Here is a 26,171-nt window from a genome sequence, read left to right on the forward strand (position 1 = left end):
ATCAGCGAAAACAGCAAAGATCGGATGAAAACACCAGAATCTAGTTAGGAAGGTAACCACACAAGGCTATACACTAATGACTTGAATCGTTCATTTTACTAGCTGCAACGAGTCATTGCATATAAATTGTGTGTAACTGTGTTATGTAATTGTCCTTCTGTTAACCCAATCAAACAAATCCAATTGACTTGTGTAATTCATTGCAGTGAACCATAGGTATATTTGATCAGCAAAGTCAAATCTACATAGCTGTAGACTACCTGCACATCATGATCACCTCTTAGCCTGACATGTAGGCGTGAGTGGCGCCCTCGCTGGCCAAACGACATCAGGCCTCACTAATGCCTGACGGAATAGTGCACGTCTCTCGGCAAGATCAATACTGCAAATTCGCATAGTTCACGCCTTCTTACAACGAGTATCAATGCATAATCATTTTGGTTGTCATGGTAACACAAAGCCATGTTTGCATTGTCAGCAAAAATCACAGACTGTTTTCAACAAGATGATAACATTGGGCCAAAATAAACTCTGCCGTGAATGGTTACTCTTTGATGGCTGTCACTAACAGATGTTCCTGCAATTTGATTGGTACAGACAAAAAAATCGTTGGGGAAGTGAAAAACTACATCACTCTGCCAGGCGTGTGTTGGGTTCTGGAGCACCGTGAAAGACGCAACTCACGTGACCATGTCAGGTTAGACCACTTCTGAGAAGTTCCAAAAAGACCTGTATATCAGACCATATGTGCCTAGTGTGACCAGTGACTGCCTTTTTGGCACCAGTTTGGTCAAATGAACCAGTTTATAAAGGCCAAAATGAAAAAAAGATTTTAGGCCAAGGCCAACCAATATAATGGTATCAGGAAAACTGTAAACTGCTAGAAATTATGGGATATTGTGATTTAAATGTCAGTCATGTGGACAAAATTTGAAACTTTCACTGACTCGCATTATTAAAATGGCAAACAGTAAACTATTTCCATTTCTGTTTTTATGCTTTCCAAGAGATCTGAATAAGGAAATTGGTTCAGGCCTTAGGTTATATCAACATATCTACAAAACTATGTCTACAAAAGCCTTCTTAATCACAAAATCATTCTAATTTACATGCACTCATCAATCACTAAATACAATATCTGATGTCTTCATCCGATGGTATAAATCTCAGACCAATTTCAGAGAGACTGGGTGTGGAGGCATTGGTATTTTACTCTCTTGTAACATTTATGGCTGATTTTTTAATAAGTGTTTAACATTTGCATCAATCATAAAACTGTACATATTTGGGATTTAAGAAAATGGTCCAATGGGTGTTATTAAGAAAATTATTAATTAAAGTATTGAGCCATGGTTATTTTCACGAAACTTGGTTTGCAACTACCATTCGATAGTGTAGGATATGACATACAGATGACGTGATTATTTTCCGTATAGGGTTCTTCCCAGAATCTTTTTATGGCCAGCACACGTACATGCAGGTGTACCATGCCTAGACAGTGGAATTATACAGCATCGAAAGTGAATCATCGACATTTCACGAAGAGAATGAATGGACTTTGCAATCGTCAGACTCACCGTGCAGTTCGCTAAACTGGAGAAGGTTTCCACCGTTTATGCGCGGACCTTGTGCAAAAAATGAATGTCAGCCAACGTGGAGCAGTCGCACTTTTCTAGATATCTGCAGACAAAAAAGATTAACCAGAGAATCATAAACCATGCCTTAGCTCAGCGCCATGATGAGTCAAGTGAGAAAAAAACACTACGTAACTCTTCGAATTTGGATAAAATTGAATAGATTTTTTAGTAAGCTAGGGAGCTTAAAAACATTCGCTGGAAAGATGTCTCGAGTGAAAAAGCCCGACTGTGGACACGCCACGCTAAAAGTGCTAATATGCATCTATGATCTAATATTTTGGGTAAGTTCAAACATGATATTTGAAGAAATCAAACCGATCTTTCATTGTGACCTTGCAAAATTGTAAAATAACGACAATATATTTGTTAAAACGCCTTTTACATTGCTTGTGGTAGTTGTTTGTGTTTTCCGGCCGTTTGTGAAAGTGACGCGCCCCTTTTCAGACAGTTCAACTGATTTATCGAGTCTTCCTGGTCAAATACACGTGTATTGTTGATTTGTAATATTCATTTAGTAACTGATAGTAATGTCGTAATTTAAAAACTGCAATCAATTTTTCGTCAAATATCCTAGTTGTAGAGAAACCGAGGACCAAAAACAGCAGTAATTTAGTAATTGATCTAACGGTGATGGCGTGCTGTGAGTTTCGTCAATGTCATTCTTCACTCACCGTACGCTATCGTTGATTGTATCGTCTTCATTCACCGTACGCTTTGGTTGTATCGTTTCTTGGAATATACATATGCGTCATTTATAGTTGTTTTAAATATTAACCCTGGATTATAAGCGGTTACATTTTTCTTTTGTACCTATTTTATTTGTTAAAAAGCAAGCACAAATTTCAGACTAAAAAAAACTTTTGGTGTTCAACATGTTCAAGACATTCTCTACTTGGACGTATGTAAGGGTGCATAAATACGCCAGTTGCGAGTGGTGAGTTGCGAGTAGCAAGTGGCAAAATGTGTCAGTTGCGAGCGCTCGAATGTGGCAGTTGCTAGCGCTCGAAAATGGCAGTTGCTAGCGCTAAAAATAGCAGTTGCGAGTGGCGATTTGTATGTAGTTGCGAGTGCTAGCTACATCGGCATTGTGTGAAATAAAATTAAGTCCGATGTCCTTGCCATTTGTTTTCAAGTTACTTGTGTTGAAATGTATCGAATATCTGAATGTCTACGATGCTATTTGTGCATGTGTGGTATGTACACTAAACCACCGTGTTGAGGGACGGTGACTAAACGTAGCAGTTGCGAGCGAGTCAGGCCGCTAGAACTGTGTGAATTAAAAAAATAAGCCCCCGATGTCTTATCGGCATATTTTCTTGTTGCGAGGATTTAAAGCGGACTTGTCTGAGATTGTTTGTGAAAAAAACAAATCTTCACTCGAGATCTGTGTACTCTCGTTCCCGTAATCGCCGTTTTTTAACCGAGAAAAATACAAAATCACTGTAAACAGCGTCATATCGTCAGTTCATTCGAAATATCAAATTGACCTTTGTTAGAATTTTATGTACAGCGTTAGTACATCCATGTTCTCACTAACAGTCTTATTTTGCGTTGAAGTGACTGTGGTTGAATGTCATATTTATGTCAGAAACGAATCATTGGAATGCAATTTTATGGCGGCCCTGTTACATATTCAGGTAGGTAGGTGTCATGTTCGGGAAAATATAACAGATAAAACTGATCCCATGTTAGTTCCTTGGTGTGGTATTAAATACATCCTGGTCTGAGGTCGCGAAACAACGAGACTGACGGCATTTTATCTTGGACCAGCATGCACATTATTGATGAAGCCGCTATCGGTCTTTATTGTTTGTCAACAGTTGACGCCTCACAAAAGTGGCAATCGGTTAAATGCTGAATAAAGCTAATTCTAAACAGCACAACAATAACAGACGTGATGTGCTGTCAATCTCCACCCGCACTTCGCCTGCAAGATTTTGCATGAAGTGACTGACGACTCATTAAACTTTAGGAATAAACATTAAACTCCAATTGTTGCAGTAAAAATAACGCGAGGTGTTTTTGAATACAATTTATATACATGCATATTTATCACACATAATTTTGCTTATCGGAGTGGACCTACCACAACGGGAAACAATCGTACCACATTGCGTTGTTTTTTTATGTATGCCCTTTTTGTAATGAAATGCTTTGTTTTGCCAGGGCTCGATCGATTTGTACTATGTATATAAACAAAGAATATTATTTTGACACACTTGAAGTAAAACGTCAAAGAGCGACATACTCTAAACAACAACCATGGATGACTTGATTACGCTTCATTGCGTTCAATATAAATTTTTCGCCGGTCATTGATTCAATCGTGGTCCTACATATTTTTGTGACAACATTATTAGTCCCCGTTCGGACGTAGTCCGAAAACGGGGACTTATGTTTTGCCCTGTGTGCGTGCGTCCGTCCGTCCGTGCGTGCGTCCGTGATCACCTGTATCTCGAACATGCATGGACCGATTAAGTTCAAACTTTACTCATACATCACACATTTTATGGGACATATGCACATGCATTTTTTTCATGATCCGATTAACAATAGCCGAATAGCGGCCATTTTAAATTTGTTAAATTTGTAAAATCTGTATGAAGAAATTAATAAATCAATAATGACATTTTTTTTCTACAACGGTATTTCAAAACTAAAGTCAGCGATTTTTCATTGATCTATCTATCTGTGTAACGCTACGATCACCGTAAAATTGTCAGCTGACGGCATTGCGTTGAACAGGTATTCACCGCTGCTGTTGCGATCATCGGTCCCTGACTTTTTTGTTTAAAAATACACAAACTTAGAATGTTTGCTTAATTAAAACGATTCATTGATGATTAACTTAGAAATTACATCAAAATCGCCAACGAATTGTTGTTTTTAAACATCGCGGAAAAACATGCACTCTGCACCGCCATCTTTGTTACATCAATCAAAATCCCCGTTGTAACCCAGCATGCATCGGTTGTGATGTCACTACATGCATTACGTCGCCTTAGGGTGGCGTTCCTCGGTAATGACGCACTATGAATGAGGTATTTCTAGAGGTCAGGGTTCGTTGTTTTTTTCCTTGTCCGTCTCGTCTGCAGTTGAATAATTTTTACTTCGATTTATTTACAGTTTTTTTTTCCGATGTGACTCAATTTCACTTGTTTTTTTAATTCTTGGTAATTAGTGTCACTGGCGATGAAGTAGTAAAAACGCAATTAATCGCAGTGCAGCAACTCGGGATAGACCATCCCGATGCAATGGGCAAATTATTGCTACCCTAGTATTTTGGGTTTGCCAGCTCCGCACCCTTGATAGACTTGGTAACTTGTTGTAGACTTCCGTTTTTATCACTGTTTTTGTAAGGCTAACTATGTACAAAGGCGGGATTACCTTTCGATCAATACATGTTATTGTTTTAAAGATGTGCAAGACGAGGCTGACACTTGTAAACAATACAACATGAATAAGCATCGCGGGCAGGATTTCAAGGATTGCGGGCGAAACAAAAGCGACGCGGCTGTTTGTCTAAGCGACGCAGGCCCGCAGTGCTTGAAAGGCCTGGGGAGAACACTGCAGTGGTTTTCTCATCATTTATGTGGCAGTGATTTTCTCATCATTTATGTGGCAGTGGTTTTCTCATTTATGTGGCAGTGGTTTTCTCACCGTTTATGTTGCAGTGGTTTTCTCATTTATGTAGCAGTGGTTTTCTCATCATTTATGTGGCAGTGGTTTTCTCATCATTTATGTGGCAGTGGTTTTCTCATCATTATGTGGCAGTGGTTTTCTCATCATTTATGTGGCAGTGGTTTTCTCATCATTTATGTGGCAGTGGTTTTCTCATCATTTATGTGGCAGTGGTTTTCTCATCATTTATGTGGCAGTGGTTTTCTCATCATGTGGCAGTGGTTTTCTCATCATTTATGTGGCAGTTGTTTTCTCATCATTTACATGTATGTGGCAGTGGTTTTCTCATCATTTATGTGGCAGTGGGTTTCTCATTTATGTGGCAGTGGTTTTCTCATCATTTATATGGCAGTGGGTTTCTCACCATTTATGTGGCAGTGGTTTTCTCATTTATGTGGCACTGATTTTCTTATCATTTATGTGGCAGTGGTTTTCTCATCATTTATGTGGCAGTGGTTTTCTTATCATTTATGTGGCAGTGGTTTTCTCATCATTTATGTGGCAGTGGTTTTCTCACCATTTATGTGACAGTGGTTTTCTCACCATTTATGTGACAGTTGTTTTCTTATCATTAATGTGGCAGTGGTTTTCTCATCATTTATGTGGCAGTGGTTTTCTCATCATTTATGTGGCAGTGGTTATCATCTTGTGAATGGAGTATTCATAACATGTAATGACAATTTTATCAAACTTTTTATCCAGAACACAGTACGATACTACACATTTTTGTATCTCATTGAAAATAAAATAAAAATGTTCACTGACGTCCTAAAGACACAATTACCAGCCTGCACTAAAGATTATTTTAAAATACCATTCCAAGTAAACACCACGACAATCTCAATGTTCTGCTGACTCACAAAAATAATAATTAAAATTTACCATTTTAAATTGTTGCATTCTTGTTGTTGAATGTTGTTTTAATTTTTATCAGCCAGATTGAAAAGCTACCCGTCTTGGGCGTACAAATGGGCTGCAGTTTAACTACTGGTATTATGTTGTCTTTTGAATGCTATTTTAATTGAGTGATATAATGTGTTTAGCAGCTGTGGTTGATATTCAAATCTAAAAATAGTTTAGCTGCAAATCTGCCATTTATTGTAGAGAGGTTAATATTAACAGATTTGATGTTAACTTTGCTTATTAACTCTGTTTTAATTTAGTACATTTAGCTACAATGTATCAGCAAAAATAATACTCAGCAAATAATTCAGCCATATGATATCTAGTTTTTAACCATGCAGATAAACAGAATTCATAATTACCTGATTCATAGTTTAGATTACCATATATAATGTAATATACAGCAATGAAGTCAGAGAACACCTTGGGTGACATTCTGGTCATGTCTGTCTGTCTGAGTGCAGATTCAGGTTAAATTTTTTAATGCCAGAATTCTTCCCTCCATTTTTGTGCAACATTTTGCAAATTTTTACAAATTTTTTATGAATTTGTATTTATGATTGAGTGGAGCTTCACATTTTACTGATTGTTTGTTGTCATCAACTGGTTTTCAGTGAGTTCAGTGTTTAAATTCAGAATGCTTATAATATAGTCCCAAATGCTGCTCAATCCTAGACCACACATGTATACTCAATTTTAGTCAAAAACAAAATCAATTACGAATTCTTCCTGAGCTTTTCTTCACCCAATCCAGGTCCCTTGCTGACTGTGTGTAAGAATATAGTGAAACCCTTCAATTTCTGTTAATGAAATCTTATTGTTATTGATTACAATAGACTATTGTGTATACAAGAAAAGACTGTCTATATAGGTAGTGGTATTTATAGTGTTTGCATCATACAATCTAAACTGCTGCAATTTAGGTAGAGACAAATTTGGCATGATATAGGGAAACTTTCAAAACTAGTGAAAATTCCACTTGGGTCATTAAGATATTAAGTCGATAGCTTTCACAAAAATGCATTCCTGTGAATACTTGTAAACAGTAATATATGGGGCGATGTAACACCTTGGCTTATTGGCTAAAATAACATGTAGCCTGTAGAATTGGAAGGAATTAATAATTACATACAGTACTTTAACACTTTAGACTTTATTGAGGTCACTAACCTGTGAATAACCAAGATAAGATTTACATGTACACAGTTGTCTCTCAGCTGACCTTTACACTATGGTTGTCTACAGACTTTTATGCTACCTCATATAATAAATACTTTCATTTTGTCTAACTACTGTGGAATGTGTCTGGTTTCACACGTTTATTTTTCATTAACCCAATAGTTCTTAATTTCTTTAAAAAAAATTAGGATTGAGTCTGAAAATGGCTAGGAAAATAGCATTTGTATTTTATCTTTGTTATAGCATTGATTTATGGTAAAGTATTTCTACATACACTGTATCTTGAAATTTTGCTGTGTCAAATTGTCTACCAGGGGTTGAAATACTCTGGTGCACACTGCACTATGCACATAGATTACCAGCTAGTGCAAGTAAACTCAAAATATAATATGCACGCTGTGCATGTAGAAATTAACACAACATTTTCTCATTATATTCACTAAGCCTAAATTGAGTTCAACCAATATTGTAAGATAACTCAAAAAAAAGCAAATTCTTTCATGATCGCATAGATCGAGAACCCATAAATTTTATTAAAACTTTAAAAGTGGTGCATTTCACAAGTTAGTGCAGGTAAATTTCAAATTCAATGTGCACACTGTGCATGCAGTGGAAAAATTCTATTTCAATTCCTACTAATTTAATTTATTTAAGTTCCACTGTTATTTTTTGATTATACTCAATTTTAAAAGATCTCTCCCTTTAGCACAAACTCCTTTTGAAGGATTACCGGTAGTGTGTTTTTATAAACTTTGTCAACACTAACACCCAATCAAATAATTTAAACAAAATAATTTTATTACTTAATTATATTTAATATTTTATTTTCCTGGCAGTTGATTGGTGGCCTGATCTTGGCTGTTGGTATCTATGCAGAGATTGCCAAATCTGATTATGAGGCGGTTTCGGATTTATTGGCCAGCCCTACTATTTTCCTGATTATTATAGGTGCATGTATGTTTATAATGGGTTTTATCGGTTTGACAGGAGCAATCAGAGAGAACATCACGCTCCTTAGAATCGTAAGTATTACTTTAATCACCACTGATCATGGGTAGTTAACGTGAGTGTAACTGTAGTATTGTTATAGGATCTTGTATGTTACAGGTTTACTCGGTTTCTTAAAGGTGATCAGAAAGAACATCACCCTTTTTAGAATTTATTTATTTATTTATTTATTTATTTATTTATTTATTTATTTATTTATTTATTTGTTTAGTGTGATTCTATTTGTTTATTTTTTTATTTATTTATTTATTTATTTATTTATATATTTATTATATTTCAGTATGGTGGTGTGATTCTTTTTATTTTCCTACTAGAAATCATGGCTGGCATTACAGCATTAGTATTCAAAGGATATGTAAGTAATAAATATGGTAATTTGATACTGACAAGACAAAAATAGTATTACAACATAACTTACATGTATGTCACGTCTTTGTCATAACACAACCTGGCAATGGCCATCAATCTGTAAACTGGCCAATGATACACTGATAAAATTACTTGTATGAGTAAAGACATTATAATTGGTCACCTTTGACCTCTTGATCTGCTGTGACCCTAGAAGCAATACAATAATTTTCGAACGCATTTCACTAATATTTCATATTTGTTCAGTTTAGCTTATGTCTATGTATGGCAGACAGTGTCTTGTTACATGTGTTTTATGATAGAACCCATACAATTGCATGTTGTTTTAGTTTGGGCTGTTATTTTATTTATTTATGACTTTTTTATGACTCAACTTTTGTATGCACTGAACCCAAGTAAACATAGTATGTACTTGTGTACAACAATAATTATATGCTCAGTAACGATTCAATCTGGCTACATTGTATTAGGCTTATGTGAGAAAGTGAAAGGAGGGTGATTGTTGTGATATGTCATTTTTAATACAAGTTCCATGTGACATTTGTAAAATACATTGTTTATTTACAAGTACACTGCCCAACGACCACCGCCCTGCAATATGGACAAGAAATATAATTCTTAATATTGTTAATACTGTACTGTTGATTAATACATTGGATTATGATTTAAAAAAAATTATAACTTGCATAAAATAGTATTTGTTAAATAAACTATGTGCACTGATTATTTTGGTACATAGAGTATTAATCACTGCATATATTAGTGTTTTCCATGAATACTATACTGTTCTATAAAACACTATACATGTATTTAGTGTATATATCTTATTTTATCAACATGCTTTTTTTTCCACATTGCTTTCTATGAATGTCGCCCTCTAGTGTTGTAGTGTTAAAATTGAGATTATTCTGTTGAAACTAATAGAAACAAAAATTTACCACTTTCCCGGAAGCCAAAGACACAGCATTTTTCATGCACATGCATACCATTTTGGGGTGTAACATGAACTTTCACATATGATATTGTTACTCTAGGTGTACCAATCAACGTCACAAAAATAAAATTCCCTTCTACCGACTATCAACAAACTGACATGTTGGTATTTTCCGCCATGACAAAGTAGGAGTATTTTTTCACCCCAGTCTCGCTACTTCCTGGAAAGTGGTCTATGTAATATGGAAACAAATATATATAATAATAATAATGAATTTATTGCATCCTTAGAAATAATTTCCATTGGTTGACAGTAATAAAGTATAATACAGTATTTACATTGATATAGCTTAACATGTAATTTTAGTGAATTTCACTCAATGCATGAATTAACAAAATTTTAATTTAGCAATCAGTGTGAGATTATACTTTATTTTTAATTAGCGACATCTTGAACTTATGGATTAGCTAATTACAGAATTATGGATTAGCTAAATTAACTAAAATAACATGCTAGCTAAAAAGACATGTTTTACAGTAATACTTACACATAAAAAGACAGTCCTATCAAACATTAACTCACAGTGGTCTGTTAATTATATATTTTCATTTTCTTTAAAACATAGGTGAAAGATCTGGCTGCAGGCCAGCTACAAAGTGCCATAGAATTTTATTATGATGATCCTGACTTGCAGAACGGTATTGACGCCTTGCAACTCAATGTAAGTTTTAAGTTTCTCAATTTGGGGTTTGGTTCATATTATTACCATATTTGCTCTATTAGAAGCACATCTCCAATAGCAGTGCATATAAATCTAAAATTATATTTGATGTGCAATAAATCACTAAAATATGACTTATTTTGAACAAAGCCACACCTCTGTACACAAAAGCATACACTTCTATTGGAGAAAATAAAGGTACTTTATAAAGGTACTTTATTTTCTCTCTGAATTTATTTTTGCTGAAGGGATAAATCAGGAAAGATCCGTTTTTGCCCATATTTATTTTACATTATACTCATCACAAATCAATGAAAATAAACCAACAAAAATTAATTCCAGCTAAAATAAAGTATTTTACAGTACAGTATTTGTTTTACTGTTTATTTGTGGCAATTCTTCCATAACATTTTCAAGTATAGTTTCTCTGTACACAAAACAATCAGCACAAATTGCTTTCAATCCTAAAATACATAATCATTTTGACTGATAAAATGTTTATTGCCTTGATGGTATCATCGTAGATGAAAGGCAAGGTACATTACAGATGTCATATGGGCTTTGGCATCGCAAAACTTTCAGCAATACAAGTGATGTTGTAGCGATGTTGATGCAACACTCAGGCAAAGCGGAAATAAAGCTGATTGTAACAAAGCCAGTTGTCAGTACCTCTGTCCTTGTTGTCTTATGTATTGCCAAATTTTGTTTAGATATGTTGGTGAACTTTTAGAAACTTTTATACAATTCAAGTTATATTATTCTATAAGGAACATTGAGATTAATACAGTACATGTAATATTAATGGAAGAATATATAAATATTAATTAATTTTGTTAAGTAATTATAATGACTTTTTTAGCCTGCATTTCCTGCACAAAATGTTTAGACAATATATTATTGTATTGTTTCAGGACTTTAATACTCACTTTTGCCATGGGAAAAAGATATTGTTAATATTAATATTGATATTAAGTTAGTTTGTTATCCCTCTATCATATTTGATATTTAATCTAGGTTTGCAATGAACAAGGTTTTAATATTTACAATGTTTAATTTTGGCTTATTGAATTTTGTCTAATTATTTTTAGCTTCGTTGCTGCGGTGGATATGATTTCAATGATTGGGAGCAGAATAAGTACTTTGAGTGTGATGCCCCGGGTAGATCTGCTTGTGGTGTTCCATATTCATGTTGTGAATCCACTGTGGTAAGTCTACTATTCCTGCCTCCACGAATTCCTGCACTCTGCCCCAGTGCATTCCTGTTCCTGCCCCATGCATTCCTGCACCCTGCCCCAGTGCATTCCTATTCCTGCCCCAGTGCATTCCTGTTCCCTGCAGCATGTATGATATACCTTCTCTAGCCTGATATATGAAAGTATTCTATGTACTGAAAATTGTGCATGTAAACCGTAAGTTATGTAGTGACTTTGCTGCCAAGGAAAAATTGAAAACTGCAGTGATATGATTTTAAATTCAATTTGTATTAAGATTATTCAACATTCAAACAAGCAGATCTATGTTCAATGTTTAACATAGATTGATTATTAGCTTTTAAGACATGCATTAAAGAGTAGATTTGAACCAACAAAATCATCTTCTGAAACAGGAATCAACATTTTCCCATTCTACTGTGATGTAAACACAAAGACAACTAAACACATGAGCAGTAACACCTTCATACCTGCACTTTATTCCTGTTTATCAATCAGGTAATTAATTAACTTAATTGCCATGACATTATTTTTTTCAGAGAGATGAGGTGATTAATTCACAGTGCGGGTACGACACTCGTAAATACGAACGACTAGAACTTGTTGATGTGATATTCATCCGAGGTTGTGCTGATGCTTTTGTCGTCTGGTGCTCAGATAATCTAAACATCATGGCTGGAATTGTGTTAGGAATTGCTATTCCACAGGTATTTAACTTTACGTGAATACTTTTGTCATATCATTTTCTTATCTCCCCCCATTATAAATGAACATTTGTCTTATCTATAAATAAGACTAAAAGATTTTTAAAAATTTCAAATTTCCCTGTAGTTTGTGCTAAAATCAGTAAACTTTTTTTAATTTTTTTTAATTTAAAATAAATTAAGAAATCACTACTAATTTACCAAGTATTAGCAAGAAAACTTTAAGTAAATGCATAGATTTATGATTCCAGTTTCAATACCAACCATAACTTGCACTTTTGAAGAACATTGTTTAATGTTTGCTGGTATTTGTGTTGAACTGGTTCTGGTTGGTATCTGGATAACATTACCCCTAAATTGTTTTACAATTCCTTGTGTGTGACAATAGAGGGCGCCATACTAATATTTATTTTTCTTTCCAGCTCATTGGTATAATATTGGTATTTTTATTCATCGATAAAATAAAGGAAAAAAGGGATTATTATTTGTATTCCAAACCCAGCAGGACTTAGTTAACCACTATGTAGAACGGTATGAAGTACGGTATTATGTCACAATTTTGTTGACCTAACAATGATCATTTTGGGGTGATAGAACATGTGTTACCATGGAAACATAACAACATTAGACAACATATGCAGATGATAAACATTTCACCCCAACTGCATTGTTTTGTTTTTTTAATGATTTGTTGAGAATAACACCCATTACTGTGTGTTTTAAGTCATAAAACCACTGTAGATGTGTACAAGTGTTTTTTTAATCAAATAAGTACAATGCAAAGGCAACATATTTGCACAATGTTATTCATTTATTGTAAGAAGATTTATTGAGAACTTTTAGTATCTCAAGTTACTGTATTTGCTCTATTAGTAGCACAGTAAAAAAAAAAATATTTTAATGATTCAGTAAACCGGGAATGTGATTTGGGTTAATATACGCTTCTATTGGAAATATGCGTTAATAGGGAAAATACGGTAGTGGTTATTTTGGAACCAAAACTTTTTATTTCTGGAATTTTTGGATTGGTAATCATTTATAAAATTGGTATAAAAGTTTACCATGGTACTCTCTGATGCATGGCATTTATGCAGCTAATTTTAAATGTCATGACAATAACTACTAGATAAATAATATGGCATTCACATTGAATCCTCACTGTAATTAATTACAAATATGAAATTTTCGTTTGCATTTCCAAAAATATGCTTGTTGTTCAGTACATTACGGTATATATCACTTGTTACAAGACAAACAAATGTTTTTACTTACAGTTTTGAATTTTTATTAACAATTTTGATAAATATTTCTCTGTATAGAATACCAGCAATAATTACATCTATTTCTTAATATTTTTATAATTCTAAATATCTCGTTTAATGTGAAAATAAATCTTCAATCAACCAAAATAAATTAATAAAAAACTTAGTTATAAACAGCAGTAATTTACAACATAGACTAGGCATTTGAACAAATTGTTACTTTTTTTTTGCACACAAGTGTTGTTTTAAATGTATTCGATTTTTCTTATCAGTTATAAAGTAGGATTTCCCAACCAGGGATGTGTTTATTACTAAATGCTTGAATGAGTTATAGAACTGTGTGTATGTATATTTAGTGCCTTGAATTAACCAATAGTATGAATATTTGACACTATTACTACAAGTTTATGATCAATGTTAAATTCAAATATTCAATTACACATTGTTTTAATTCTTGATTTTCCAGGTATGTTATTAACTACAGATTTTAATAGACAAATTCTAGTTTTTCAACTTTTTATACTGCTAAGTCTTTTCACTGCATGTCGTTCTTTTACTCAGGTACTAAAAATTGCCTTTACTTTTACATAAATTCAATGTCTTCCCTTTAGGCACAGTTGTTTTACTATGCTCAAACTTTCAAGAAAACAAAAGTTATTCTTATTAGCATAAGAAGACTATTATTCTACTTATTATTATGTAAATCAGGTTATTAACTAGGTTATATGCTGTCCAAAAATCATGAGAAGACTGCGTCCATTAAATAGGACATTAAATGTTTCCTTAGTCAAAGATTTTTTCTGATTTTTTTATTTGATTTCAGAAAAGATAATTCGTGCTGCTTGAAGTAAATGTTTAAACCCTGAGGCTGTTTTAAGATATGTAGAATTTAATATATTGTACAGGTGGAGGCTTTTTAATTTACTGTATTTGTTTTGTACACTTGCTTTAGAATAAACACACATGCAACATATATATGTTTTCTCTCTCCTGTGTGAGTATGTTTATGCTGCTGAGTGGCGCCCTTGAGTCTGTCCAGTTTTGCCTGCTATGTGACATTATAACTGGAGCATCTCAGGGCAGTTTTTAATGCGCATACTTGTAGTTCTGGGAAGTTTTGGGGAAAAGATAGCAAAATTGTTAGTTAAAAAATGTGTTTAGGTAATTTTCTCAAGCATAAAGTGCATAAAGTTTTTGAAATCAATTTTATACATTTTACACAATTTTTGCTTTTGCATATCAACGGACCAATATAATCACATGACACTACTACTCCGGATTACGTTGGTATACATTACTTACACTGTGAACCCATTGTTGTCACTAGTCACTACGACCATGTCATTTGAGAGACCCCAAGGCAGCAACCCTAATGCTCTGTAAAAACTTGTTCAATTGTATATACTCTATACTGTGTAGTTTCTATTTAAAAGCTTACTTTGATTGTATGTAAAAGTTTATTTAAACAGAGAATCATTCAGTTTGCAACAATTGGTAAAAAATTGAATAATACAAACCCTGGCATAATGTATCGTGTTCAGATACAATTATTTTCATCAAAATTGACCATCATCAATTGGTATACCACATCCTCAAGCGTGAAAATACGCAAAACTACTTTTGCGTTTGCCGAATCCCAGGTGATGACATTTGACATATGACTTTTTATGTCACAATCCAAGATGGTCGCCTGGTAGCCATTTTGTTTGATAAAAAAAATAATTTTTTGCTCAATTCTGCTCAATTCTCACTGTTCAGGTTGGTTCAAATTTGGTACACAGGCAAATGTGTTTTAGTACAACAATGAAATTTGGTCTGTCACAATCTAATCAAAGATGGTCGACTGGCAGTCATTTTTTTTGACGAAAATTAGCAATTGTTGTTTCTTTAATTGTGCTTCTAATCTGAAGACCTTAGTATTCTTGACACCTATAGGTGTGTATTGCTTGATTTGCCTACCACTATGTTATGTAGGACAGAAGGGCTGTTTTTACTGTCAGGTCACTGGTCTCAAATTCTCTGTCAAATTTGGTTAAAACTTCAAACACATCAAAAAAAGTTGATAGGTGATGTGATCCAATCAAAGATGACCAATTGGCAGCTACGGTATATACCATATTGCAATTTCAAATCATAGTGTATTGTGGGATATTTATGACAGCATGAAACACAACTCCACCAGTCAGCAATCTGACATAACTATCCTACAATGCATTATAATTTACACATTATATTTGCTGCAAATTAAATTATCTTGTAATCCAAGTCATTAGTTCAATGTAGAACAGGTATACATGCACTTGATCAGAAAGGAGCATATACCCGGTAAATGCTGACATTTTATTTGACATATATTATCAAAGTACAAGTGTGGTACATTACTTGAGGTTTGCAACATGCATAGTACTGTATGGTGACATCTTGCCAAGATCCCATTCAAGTCTCATCTCGTAGATAGCGAGACTGATGTACAATAAAACATGTATTACCACATTCATGATGAAAAAATTTAATACATCGAAAATGTATAGAAAATATATTTATCGTAGTCCGTCATATCGTAAGCAGCTATTTTGATCCTCCTGGACATCCCAGTATCCTAGTTACCTCGGGCATGCGCATTCTTATTTTTTTTGAGTTGTAACGCTTATGCGAGAGCGAGATTGTAACCGGATCTTGGTATCATGTTACCGTAGTTGCAAACCCCAAGTAATGTACCTCTGGTACAAGATACTATTTTGGTTCAAATCGGCAATTCTTGTGTGTGGCCAAAGTAATTTCAATTTTGAAACAACAATTAATGGAGAAAAGGGTCCCTGATGAAATACAAAAATCAGTTTATAAGAGTGCCCTTGTGTCTTGGTTTCATAATCTACTGAATACACCAACCCGTGAATATTTCTTCTCTGAAACCACTTGCTATTAGTAACAAAATCACTGCACAACTTTATATAAAATATTAAGTATTATTCATTTTAATATGACTTACACAAGTGAGGATTATATTTTTAAATTAAAGAGCAAAAATTTTAACATAAATCTGGGGGAATAATGCTTTGTAAAAACCTAAGTTCATTCATTCATGAACACCTAAACCTACCATACTTTGTCTCATACTTTACTCTGATGTATATGTCCAGAAGGACACCCTCAACGTGAATTGTTCTAGATACTTTTGTCTTTGCACGGAAATGAAAAAATCAAGAGTCTACAGCAAAATTTAAAAAGCCATTTCAATTTATTTATTACTGACTGGTATTTTTGCTTTAAAGATGTGATTCTGTGTAAAATATTGTTAAATTTGGCACTTAAACAGATGAAAGACTACGGTGTTCATATCGTGCTAAAATTATCGGTACTTTTCATGTTATTTTCGAAATATCAATGGTTTTTGATACTTTTTGAACATGTATAGAAATTGAATTACCATGGTAAACAAACATGATATCATAGTCAGATTACCGAATTTGCTCCATTAGTAGCGTATGTACTTTATACACAAATTACAGAGGTATTTCTATGTTTAAAAAAAGACATATTTTAATTATTCAGTATACATTTTAGGTTTAGTTGTGCTTCCAATAGACCAAAAATATAGTATTTTTACAGAAATAAGGAGCTCATAAAATTGATATCTTCCACCAATCAGTAAACGAGTACGGAAAGGACATCCCTTTGTATATGGAAGAGGCCATTCAAATAAAGTAAAGGTGCTTTCGGCGATTTTTACAGAAAATGTTCGACTTTCATTTACAACATGAAATGCATGCTATTTGATTATTATGTAATTTTGAAATACCAAGTGTATATAAAAATTATTAAGAATGAACGTGGCTATTCATACTTTTGAAACAACACATGTATGTGATTTGGAATATAATTAAATTTGTTAATTGTGTTAATTGGAATAAACATAATTAGTATTAATTAGTATTAATTAGCCAACAGTTATTGAGGGGAACAATTTCAACCATATTTAACTTTTTTTTCATATTTTAAAATTTATTAACAGTGAATTCTCAATTAAAATTTATTTTTAAAATTATGTGATCAGACCGCCTGTTTCAGTGTGCTCGAGGTGTTGGGTCAAAGGTTACTTTTTTAAGCCACAATTAAAGTTGAAACTTGTTTTTCCCTGAAAAAGACAGAAAGTGCCTCAAAAACAATTGTATGTAAATATATATAAATATATATATATATACAAATTACTGATATTATTATTATATATATATTTGGCCAGGATTGCTTTTGGAATGATATCCATGGCTGCAGCATAAATAATTTCATTTCACTTTTATCTTCAATTTACATTTTGCAAGTGCAAATTCTCAATTAAGAGAAGATTAACGCATGATTGACTGGAGAAGGAGTCTCGGAGATGGAAAGAAATTAAAATACCCCAAATGGAAATTAGGAAAATTACAATTGCATCCAATCATGCGGCCATTTTGCAAGAGTTAATTTCGGCTCTAATCAATTATTGGCCACATTTAAAACAAAGAAAGAATGAACAAAACTTTGTGTCTCCGTGGACAATACAGACACCAACCTAAACATGTACTTAGTGATTATTGTTTCTCAGTATATGGTTTTATTATCATAGAACTATAAACATCCTATTCACAGTACTTTCCCTTAATTTAATTACATCATCCAATACGTCATAACACTCAGACAACGTACGAGTTCCTTATTTGCTACGCGTCCTAACCTTTCCATTCGATGACCAGTGAAAGGGTGTTGAAAGCGTAGCATGAGTGAGTGTTTACAAACTACAATATTTGTCATGATTTGTCTCCATAGATACTGAATTATTCGCTACTTGAGTCTTCGAGTGTCCTAGTTTGCTTCTTACTTCTTCGCTTCTGTAAAGGTGCACAAATGAATGTTACACACAGTTATACAGTGATTATCGCATACACACAATGATATCGTTGGTGGCGCCATAGATTATATAGTCTATGGTCGTATCATATAATAATATCTGCAATATTTGTGTTACGGTTTTTTATGATGATAACCACAGTCGGCCTACAACACGATTTAAAGTAAAACAGGTTGTCATACCAACTTCACGATTTGTGGTCGGTTATACTACCAGGTTGAATATTTACATGTAGACACAGTTCATGGAAATTCTCACCTTATTTTGCGGTTTCACCGTCCCCTTCAGTACAAGCTTTAATGAGTGTACGTCATCAAAATACAACTTCACGACTTGATAGTGGGTGCCTTCAGTTTCAGGGCTCCACGAAACAGTTGCAAATGACTCTCCGTGATTGGGTACCTGCCAGTACGTAGCTGAAATCGAGAAGCCACTCGCTGCTGTGAGTTTCGACGATACCACTAAATGACGGGTAAAGTCGCATGGATTTTGAATTATGAAGGGAAGTTCTTTGATTTCGCCAATATTCACTGTTTCAAAATTAATTATCGTTGGTCTGTTTTGTTTTGTGTATGTGAGCCTCATTACTGGTACATTGTAGTCTTGTAGCAGTTTAGTATACGAAGTTGGAGGGCTCAGCCAATGTGATTTTCGTCTGGTCGCGTTATTTGGTTCTTCTGGATAGCTTGTTTTATTCTGTTTCGGAAAAAAAAAAATTAGCGGTTATGAAAAATGTGACGAATTTATAGTTGAGAACATGGAATCATGATTGTTGTTTGAGCTATTTGTTGACAGATATTATTCGTTCGGTGTTACAAATACTAACACACATGTGTACATCAGACCACAGTCCCTCTATCATAGATAGAGGGACTGTGATCAGACTGAGAACTGCAGACGACATTTTCCCTACAACGCTAATTGCATCCATTGCAAGCTTTATCAAAACATGCAGGGATTTGATCTGGTCCTGGTATGAAAACTTATGATAAATCAAGCCATGGTGTGATATGAAAGTGTACGATTTTATTATAATACACAATGGTCCTACAGGTTCATGAATATGCAGTCAAAGCAAAACATCGGAGTAATGTAGTTAAAATTGCATTCCTTCTTTACAAATCTGAGCTACCATCCATTGACCACTATATAAATCATCAGATGGTAGATAGGTAATGAGAAATACTGCAGAAATATGGATTTAAGCGAGCCTTTTAAATTAAAGGGGAAGTCAGTATATATGTACTCCGCCATCTTGATTCTCCAGCAAAGGATTGTGGGTAAAGTGTGATATCATAGCCATTTAGAAAATGATTTCATTTATAACTTCAAAAAGAAGTCTTACCAAGGTATGTTTGTCTAAAGACTATGAACCTCCAGTACTCTCCAAATAAAATGAGCGTGGGGCAAGTACATCTACTTTTAATATATCATAGTTGTTAGCTATAACAGTATATTTCAAGTTGTTATCTTGACCTGGAAGTGGTTTTCACATATTTTGATTCCATACACATTAAATAGTGGAATGCAAAACCAAATTATAGCAAGCATCGTCAACAGCACGACAGTTACATCAAAACTAAGTAAAAGAAACAAAATGTTCACATTTTCTAACATCTTCTCATCAGCACGGAATACACTCTAACATGTTTGCTTATCTTGTACGGCAACCTCTTTGCATCGAACTTTGTTTTCAACCAACTTAAACATCTGTTGCTTTTTTTTACCAGTTCCACGAATTCGATATTTTCTCTTTATTTTCTTGGCGGGGTATTTTATTACTGTTTTCTTAGACAAGGATAAGTCTCAACATTTTAAATGTTGACATATAGTGAAAAAATAATAATTGTTTATTTATAGAAGTATTCAACAATTGGCATTTTTGGTGGGTTTCCACGGGAAAATGTGTTTTCAGTTTGGTCTTTAGAAACAACAATGTGCGTATTATTTGATAGTTTTTCTCAAAAAAACATCCACACATGGCCAATGCTTTAATTATACACATATTTGGACACGTACTACTGTCACTGTTTCGTGCGTTGTGTAGAATATGTGTACTTGTAGTAACTTTCTATTTTTATCAGCGTCTAAGTTTCAACTAGTCCTCGTCACATAATATGTGAGATATGATATCACATGACTTGTATCAACGAATTAAAATGATGTAATATCCAGTTGGCATCAGGGTAACCATACAGTAGCATTCCAGCAAATGTAAAAAGAAGCTTACCCCAACATAGTACATATTTTCGACTGTAATTCGGTATGGCTCCTTCTTCGTACACTGTAATTCTTTCAGTTTTGTCTGGGAACTATTCGATGGTAAGCTAAACTTGTCATGTGACACTTTGAACAGAGCAGAAAGTTGATGGACCGCTTGTAAATCCAGCCCATTCTCATCCATGTATGTCTGTGAACGTCGAAATAGTCTACCGAAACATTGACCCATCTATAATACAACGAAACATGTTAGCGTTCGGTCATTATTTTAAAACCGTGGGCGTACGGTATTTTTTGTTCAATGAAGGTAAAAATGTCTGGTTCAAGTTGTTGAATTTTCCCCAAAACTTGGCGGAAAATCAAAATCAATGAAACTCGTTCAGTACATGGAATATACTAACTAGTACCTTTCATGCTCAGTATAACATTGTCAAACATATGAGGAGAATATTTATATTAATATTTTGAAAGGTTGCAGGCGCCAATTAGTGTTCAGCTCAGAAACAAGAATGGTTTAGTCTCACAAGCTTAGTGTTATACTTCAAAACGGCGGACATCTTAGTGTGAACAAGTAGGTAAAGATGAGAGACATTATTTTGAAATCAAAGCTGGTCTAATATAATATATAATAGATACTATTTTGTAACCGTTGTTCCAAGTAACTATTATCTACTATATATCATATTTATCAGTTGAATGTCAGTTGCTGTTTAGGTTAAAATATTCACTTTTATCCCTCAGTGTTAGACCCACAACATGAAAACGTATAAACGATGTATTTACCATGCCGTTACTAAGACCGATGAATATACCTTACCTTGGATGTTAAAAGCAAGGGTCACGTTTGCTGATATCAAACGAACGCATGAAAAAAAAAACTGTTCATAGTACGTTCCATTTGTTCTGTATTACATGACATGCAGGTAAAAAAACGCGGGTACTGGACAACGTTATTATTGCGTCATTCTACGTGTTCTAATATTCCTGGACAGTGAAACATCGCGTACACGCGTACGACGAGTACTGCCACAGATACGGATATGGGATGAATACTGTCACTGTAATATGGCGGATAGTACAATGAATCGTATATAGTTTCGTTATCTACAAATTAATACGTTGTTTTTGGAACTCATTGACCAATCAGGAAACTTCCTGTTTCAATATTTAACATGCGGTTAAAGAAACGCGGGTACTGGGCGACGCTAACACCGGGCGCTAGCATCACGACATTCGACGTGTTTATCAGTGGAACACCGCGAATACGCGTACAGGTACTGAAACAGATAAATTTGACACTTGCTGAATCTTGAATGTGGCTACTTTGTGAGGTTGTTTAATGGTCGAGTCTTTTAATATCACACAGGGTGTCATAGACTTGGTTATTTTGATACATGCATCTCAGTTTTTATCAAATTTTTCCGTAGTGTAGTGGTTATCACGTAGGTTGTTTGCTTAAAAACAAGCCATGCATGGCACAGTATAAATAAAATAAATAAATAAAATGATGTGCATTAAGGTCCCATACTAATGTCTAACGTATGAACCAAGTTTAAACAAAACCCATCCATAAATGCTTGATTTTAATGATTTTTAGCACTAAAATGGCCATTCGGCCATCTTGAATCACATCATAAAACAAATTGATGTGCATATGTATAATACCATGTATGATGTATGTGTGAAGTTTGATTGTGATTGTTCCCCAGGCATGTCTAAGATACAGGTCCGGACGCACGCACGGAAGCACAAAGGTCAAAACGTAAGTCCCTGTTTCCGGACTGCGTCCGAACGGGGACTAAAAAGAGTATTTATTGTACTCTAGTCGTATTGCTTAGAAGTATGGCAGATAATGGCAGATGAGACAGGACATGTTGTAAACGACCGAGATAGAACGTCACTCGAATCACTAAGATTTGGACAGGGAGTTGTGTTATTATGAGATAGAGCGATGCGTGTATACGGACCACTATTAGTTTGCACATGCGTGTTATCGGTATTTTGATCTCGTATGGTACGTCATAACCAATAATACAATAAAGATAATACAGTAATACAAAAGTATATTTATTGTTTAAAACATATTTTAACTTTTACTTAGGCTAGGGTATCGTCTGCTACTATGAATTTGTGAAAGTGTGTGTTTTGTAGTAAGCCGAAACGTTATATGATATCTTATAATTTTGAAGTACTTGTGTATATAGAATAATCTATAAAAGATTTCCTACACCTTGCAATTATGGCTTATGTTGCGACATGCTGCAACCTTGTAACATGTTTTTGACTGCCGGGTGTCCTGTCCCATTATTTTTAATAATGTAGTAACTTACTATCAGCTGTTTCCGTAGTGTAGCGGTTATCACGTTCGCCTAACACGCGAAAGGTCCCCGGTTCGAGCCCGGGCGGAAACAAAAGGACAGTTTACTTTTTTTATCTAATGACGGCGTATGAAAAAAATGTAGATGAAATAACTTTTTTAACATTTCATGGCGTATTTGTATTTATATTTTTCTTATTTACGGGCAAAAAGTGTATTAGTTTTACAAACATTACATCATTTAATTAAACGACATGTCAGATTTTCAAAGTAAAGGTGACCAAATACCGGGGTTATCCAAGATTACAGACAATTAGAAACTTGTATGGAATGTAGAAGTACCCCAAATCAGTTCTAGGGACAAGCTGCTGAAACTTGCATGCAATTGTAGACATAGATAAATCCGTTCTAGGGGCAAGATGCTGAACTTGCATGCAATTGTAGACATAGATAAATCAGTTCTAGGGACAAGCTGCAGAAACTTGCATGCAATGTAGACATACCACAAATCAGTTCTAGGGACAAGCTGCAGAAACTTGCATGCAATTGTAGACATAGATAAATCAGTTCTTGGGACAAGCTACAGAAACTTGCATGCAATGTAGACATACCACAAATCAGTTCTAGGGACAAGCTGCAGAAACTTGCATGCAATTGTAGACATAGATAAATCAGTTCTAGGGACAAGCTGCAGAAACTTGCATGCAATGTAGACACACACCACAAATCAGTTCATGGGACAAGCTACAGAAACTTGCATGCAATGTAGACACATACCACAAATCAGTTCTAGGGACAAGCTACAGAAACTTGCATGCAATTGTAGACATACCACAAATAAGTTCTAGGGACCAGCTGCAGAAAATTGCATGCAATGTAGAAATACCACAAATCAGTTCTAGGGACAAGCTGCAGAAACTTGCATGCAATGTAGAAATACCACAAATCAGTTCTAGGGACAAGCTGCAGAAACATGCATGTAATGTAGACACATACTACAAATCAGTTCTAGGGACAAGCTGCAGAAACTTGTATGGAATGTAGACATACCACAAATCAGTCCTAGGGACAAGATGTTGAAACTTGCATGCAATTGTAGACATACCACAAGTCACTTCTAGGGACAAGCTGCAGAAACTTGCATGCAATGTAGACATAGACAAACCAGTTCTAGGGACAAGCTGCAGAAACTTGCATGGAATGTAGACATACCACAACTCAGTTCCAGGGACAAGATGCTGAAACTTGCATGCAATTGTAGACATACCACAAGTCACTTCTAGGGACAAGCTGCAGAAACTTGCATGCAATGTAGATACATACCACAAATCAGTTCTAGGGACAAGCTGCTGAAACTTGCATGCAATGTAGACATACCACAAATCAGTTCTAGGGACAAGCTGCAGAAACTTGCATGCAATTGTAGACATACCACAAATCAGTTCTCGGGACAAGCTGCAGAAACTTGCATGCAATGTAGACATACCATAAATCAGTTCTAGGGACAAGCTGCAGAAACTTGCATGCAATGTAGACATAGACAAATCAGTTCTAGGGACAAGCTGCTGAAACTTGCATGGAATGTAGACACATACCACAAATCAGTTCTAGGGACAAGCTGCAGAAACTTGTATGGAATGTAGAAATACCACAAATCAGTTATAGGGACAAGCTGCTGAAACTTGCATGGAATGTAGACATAGACAAATCAGTTCGAGGGACAAGCTGCAGAAACTTGTATGGAATGTAGACATACCACAAGTCAGTTCTAGGGACAAGCTGCAGAAACTTGCATAGAATGTAGACATACCATAAATCAGTTCTAGGGACAAGCTGCAGAAACTTGCATGCAATGTAGACATAGACAAATCAGTTCTAGGGACAAGCTGCAGAAACTTGCATGCAATGTAGACATAGACAAATCAGTTCTAGGGACAAGCTGCTGAAACTTGCATGGAATGTAGACACATACCACAAATCAGTTCTAGGGACAAGCTGCAGAAACTTGTATGGAATGTAGAAATACCACAAATCAGTTATAGGGACAAGCTGCAGAAACTTGCATGCAATATAGACATAGACAAATCAGTTCTAGGGACAAGCTGCAGAAACTTGTATGGAATGTAGAAATACCACAAATCAGTTCTAGGGACAAGCTGCTGAAACTTGCATGCAATGTAGACATAGACAAATCAGTTCTAGGGACAAGCTGCTGAAACTTGCATGGAATGTAGACATACCATAAATCAGTTCTAGGGACAAGCTGCAGAAACTTGCATGCAATGTAGACGTAGACAAATCAGTTCTAGGGACAAGCTGCTGAAACTTGCATGCAATGTAGACATAGACAAATCAGTTCTAGGGACAAGCTGCTGAAACTTGCATGGAATGTAGACCCATACCACAAATCAGTTCTAGGGACAAGCTGCAGAAACTTGTATGGAATGTAGAAATACCACAAATCAGTTATAGGGACAAGCTTCAGAAACTTGCATGCAATGTAGACACATATCACAAATCAGTTCTAGGGACAAGCTGCAGAAACTTGTATGCAATGTAGAAATACCACAAATCAGTTCTAGGGACAATCTGCAGAAACTTGCATGCAATGCAGATACATACCACAAATCAGTTCTTTGGACAAGCTACACAAACTTGCATGGAATGTAGACATAGACAAATCAGTTCTAGGGACAAGCTGCAGAAACTTGCATGCAATGTAGACACATACCACAAATCAGTTCGAGGGACAAGCTGCAGAAACTTGTATGGAATGTAGATACATACCACAAATCAGTTCTAGGGACAAGCTGCAGAAACTTGTATGGAATGTAGACATACCATAAATCAGTTCTAGGGACAAGCTGCAGAAACTTGCACTCAATGTAGACATAGACAAATCAGTTCTAGGGACAAGCTGCAGAAACTTGCATGCAATGTAGACACATACCACAAATGAGTTCCAGGGACAAGCTGTAGAAACTTGCATGGAATGTAGAAATACCACAAATCAGTTCTAGGGACAAGCTGCAGAAACTTGTATGCAATGTAGACACATACCACAAGTCAGTTCTAGGGACAAGCTGCAGAAACTTGCATAGAATGTAGACATACCATAAATCAGTTCTAGGGACAAGCTG

The 26,171-nt window shown here is 34.9% G+C and overlaps 2 protein-coding genes and 1 non-coding gene across 4 annotated transcripts in view; 2 read left to right on the forward strand and 1 right to left on the reverse strand.

The window, feature by feature from the left end:
• Positions 1 to 1,734, reverse strand: part of LOC102806195 (rap1 GTPase-GDP dissociation stimulator 1-B-like) — a 48,286-nt gene extending 46,552 nt beyond the window's left edge. Inside the window, exon 1 of the mRNA XM_085493993.1 lies at positions 1,578 to 1,734. The gene's annotated coding sequence lies outside the window, so the exon portion shown is untranslated. The remainder of the gene's footprint in view (positions 1 to 1,577) is intronic.
• A 96-nt stretch (positions 1,735 to 1,830) lies between these two features.
• LOC102806075 (tetraspanin-15-like) lies at positions 1,831 to 14,582 on the forward strand. Of its 2 annotated transcripts, XM_085493671.1 has the most exons (7): positions 1,831 to 1,918; positions 8,237 to 8,422; positions 8,689 to 8,763; positions 10,337 to 10,432; positions 11,521 to 11,637; positions 12,183 to 12,350; positions 12,770 to 14,582. In XM_085493671.1, exons 1-7 carry the CDS (start codon positions 1,841 to 1,843, stop codon positions 12,857 to 12,859), a joined length of 810 nt encoding a protein of 269 aa, XP_085349797.1. In that variant the 5' UTR covers positions 1,831 to 1,840; the 3' UTR covers positions 12,860 to 14,582. The 2 variants fall into 2 exon arrangements, with proteins under 2 accessions (XP_085349797.1, XP_085349798.1); XM_085493672.1 differs by lacking the exon at positions 8,689 to 8,763.
• Positions 14,583 to 23,052: 8,470 nt separating this feature from the next.
• Positions 23,053 to 23,125, forward strand: TRNAV-AAC (transfer RNA valine (anticodon AAC)). Its single transcript has one exon. It is a non-coding gene; the product is annotated as a tRNA-Val (tRNA).
• Positions 23,126 to 26,171: the final 3,046 nt, after the last annotated feature.

This window comes from Saccoglossus kowalevskii, chromosome 19 (genome assembly GCF_978046115.1).
Source record: "Saccoglossus kowalevskii chromosome 19, keSacKowa6.1, whole genome shotgun sequence".
Taxonomy (NCBI): Eukaryota; Metazoa; Hemichordata; class Enteropneusta; family Harrimaniidae; genus Saccoglossus; species Saccoglossus kowalevskii.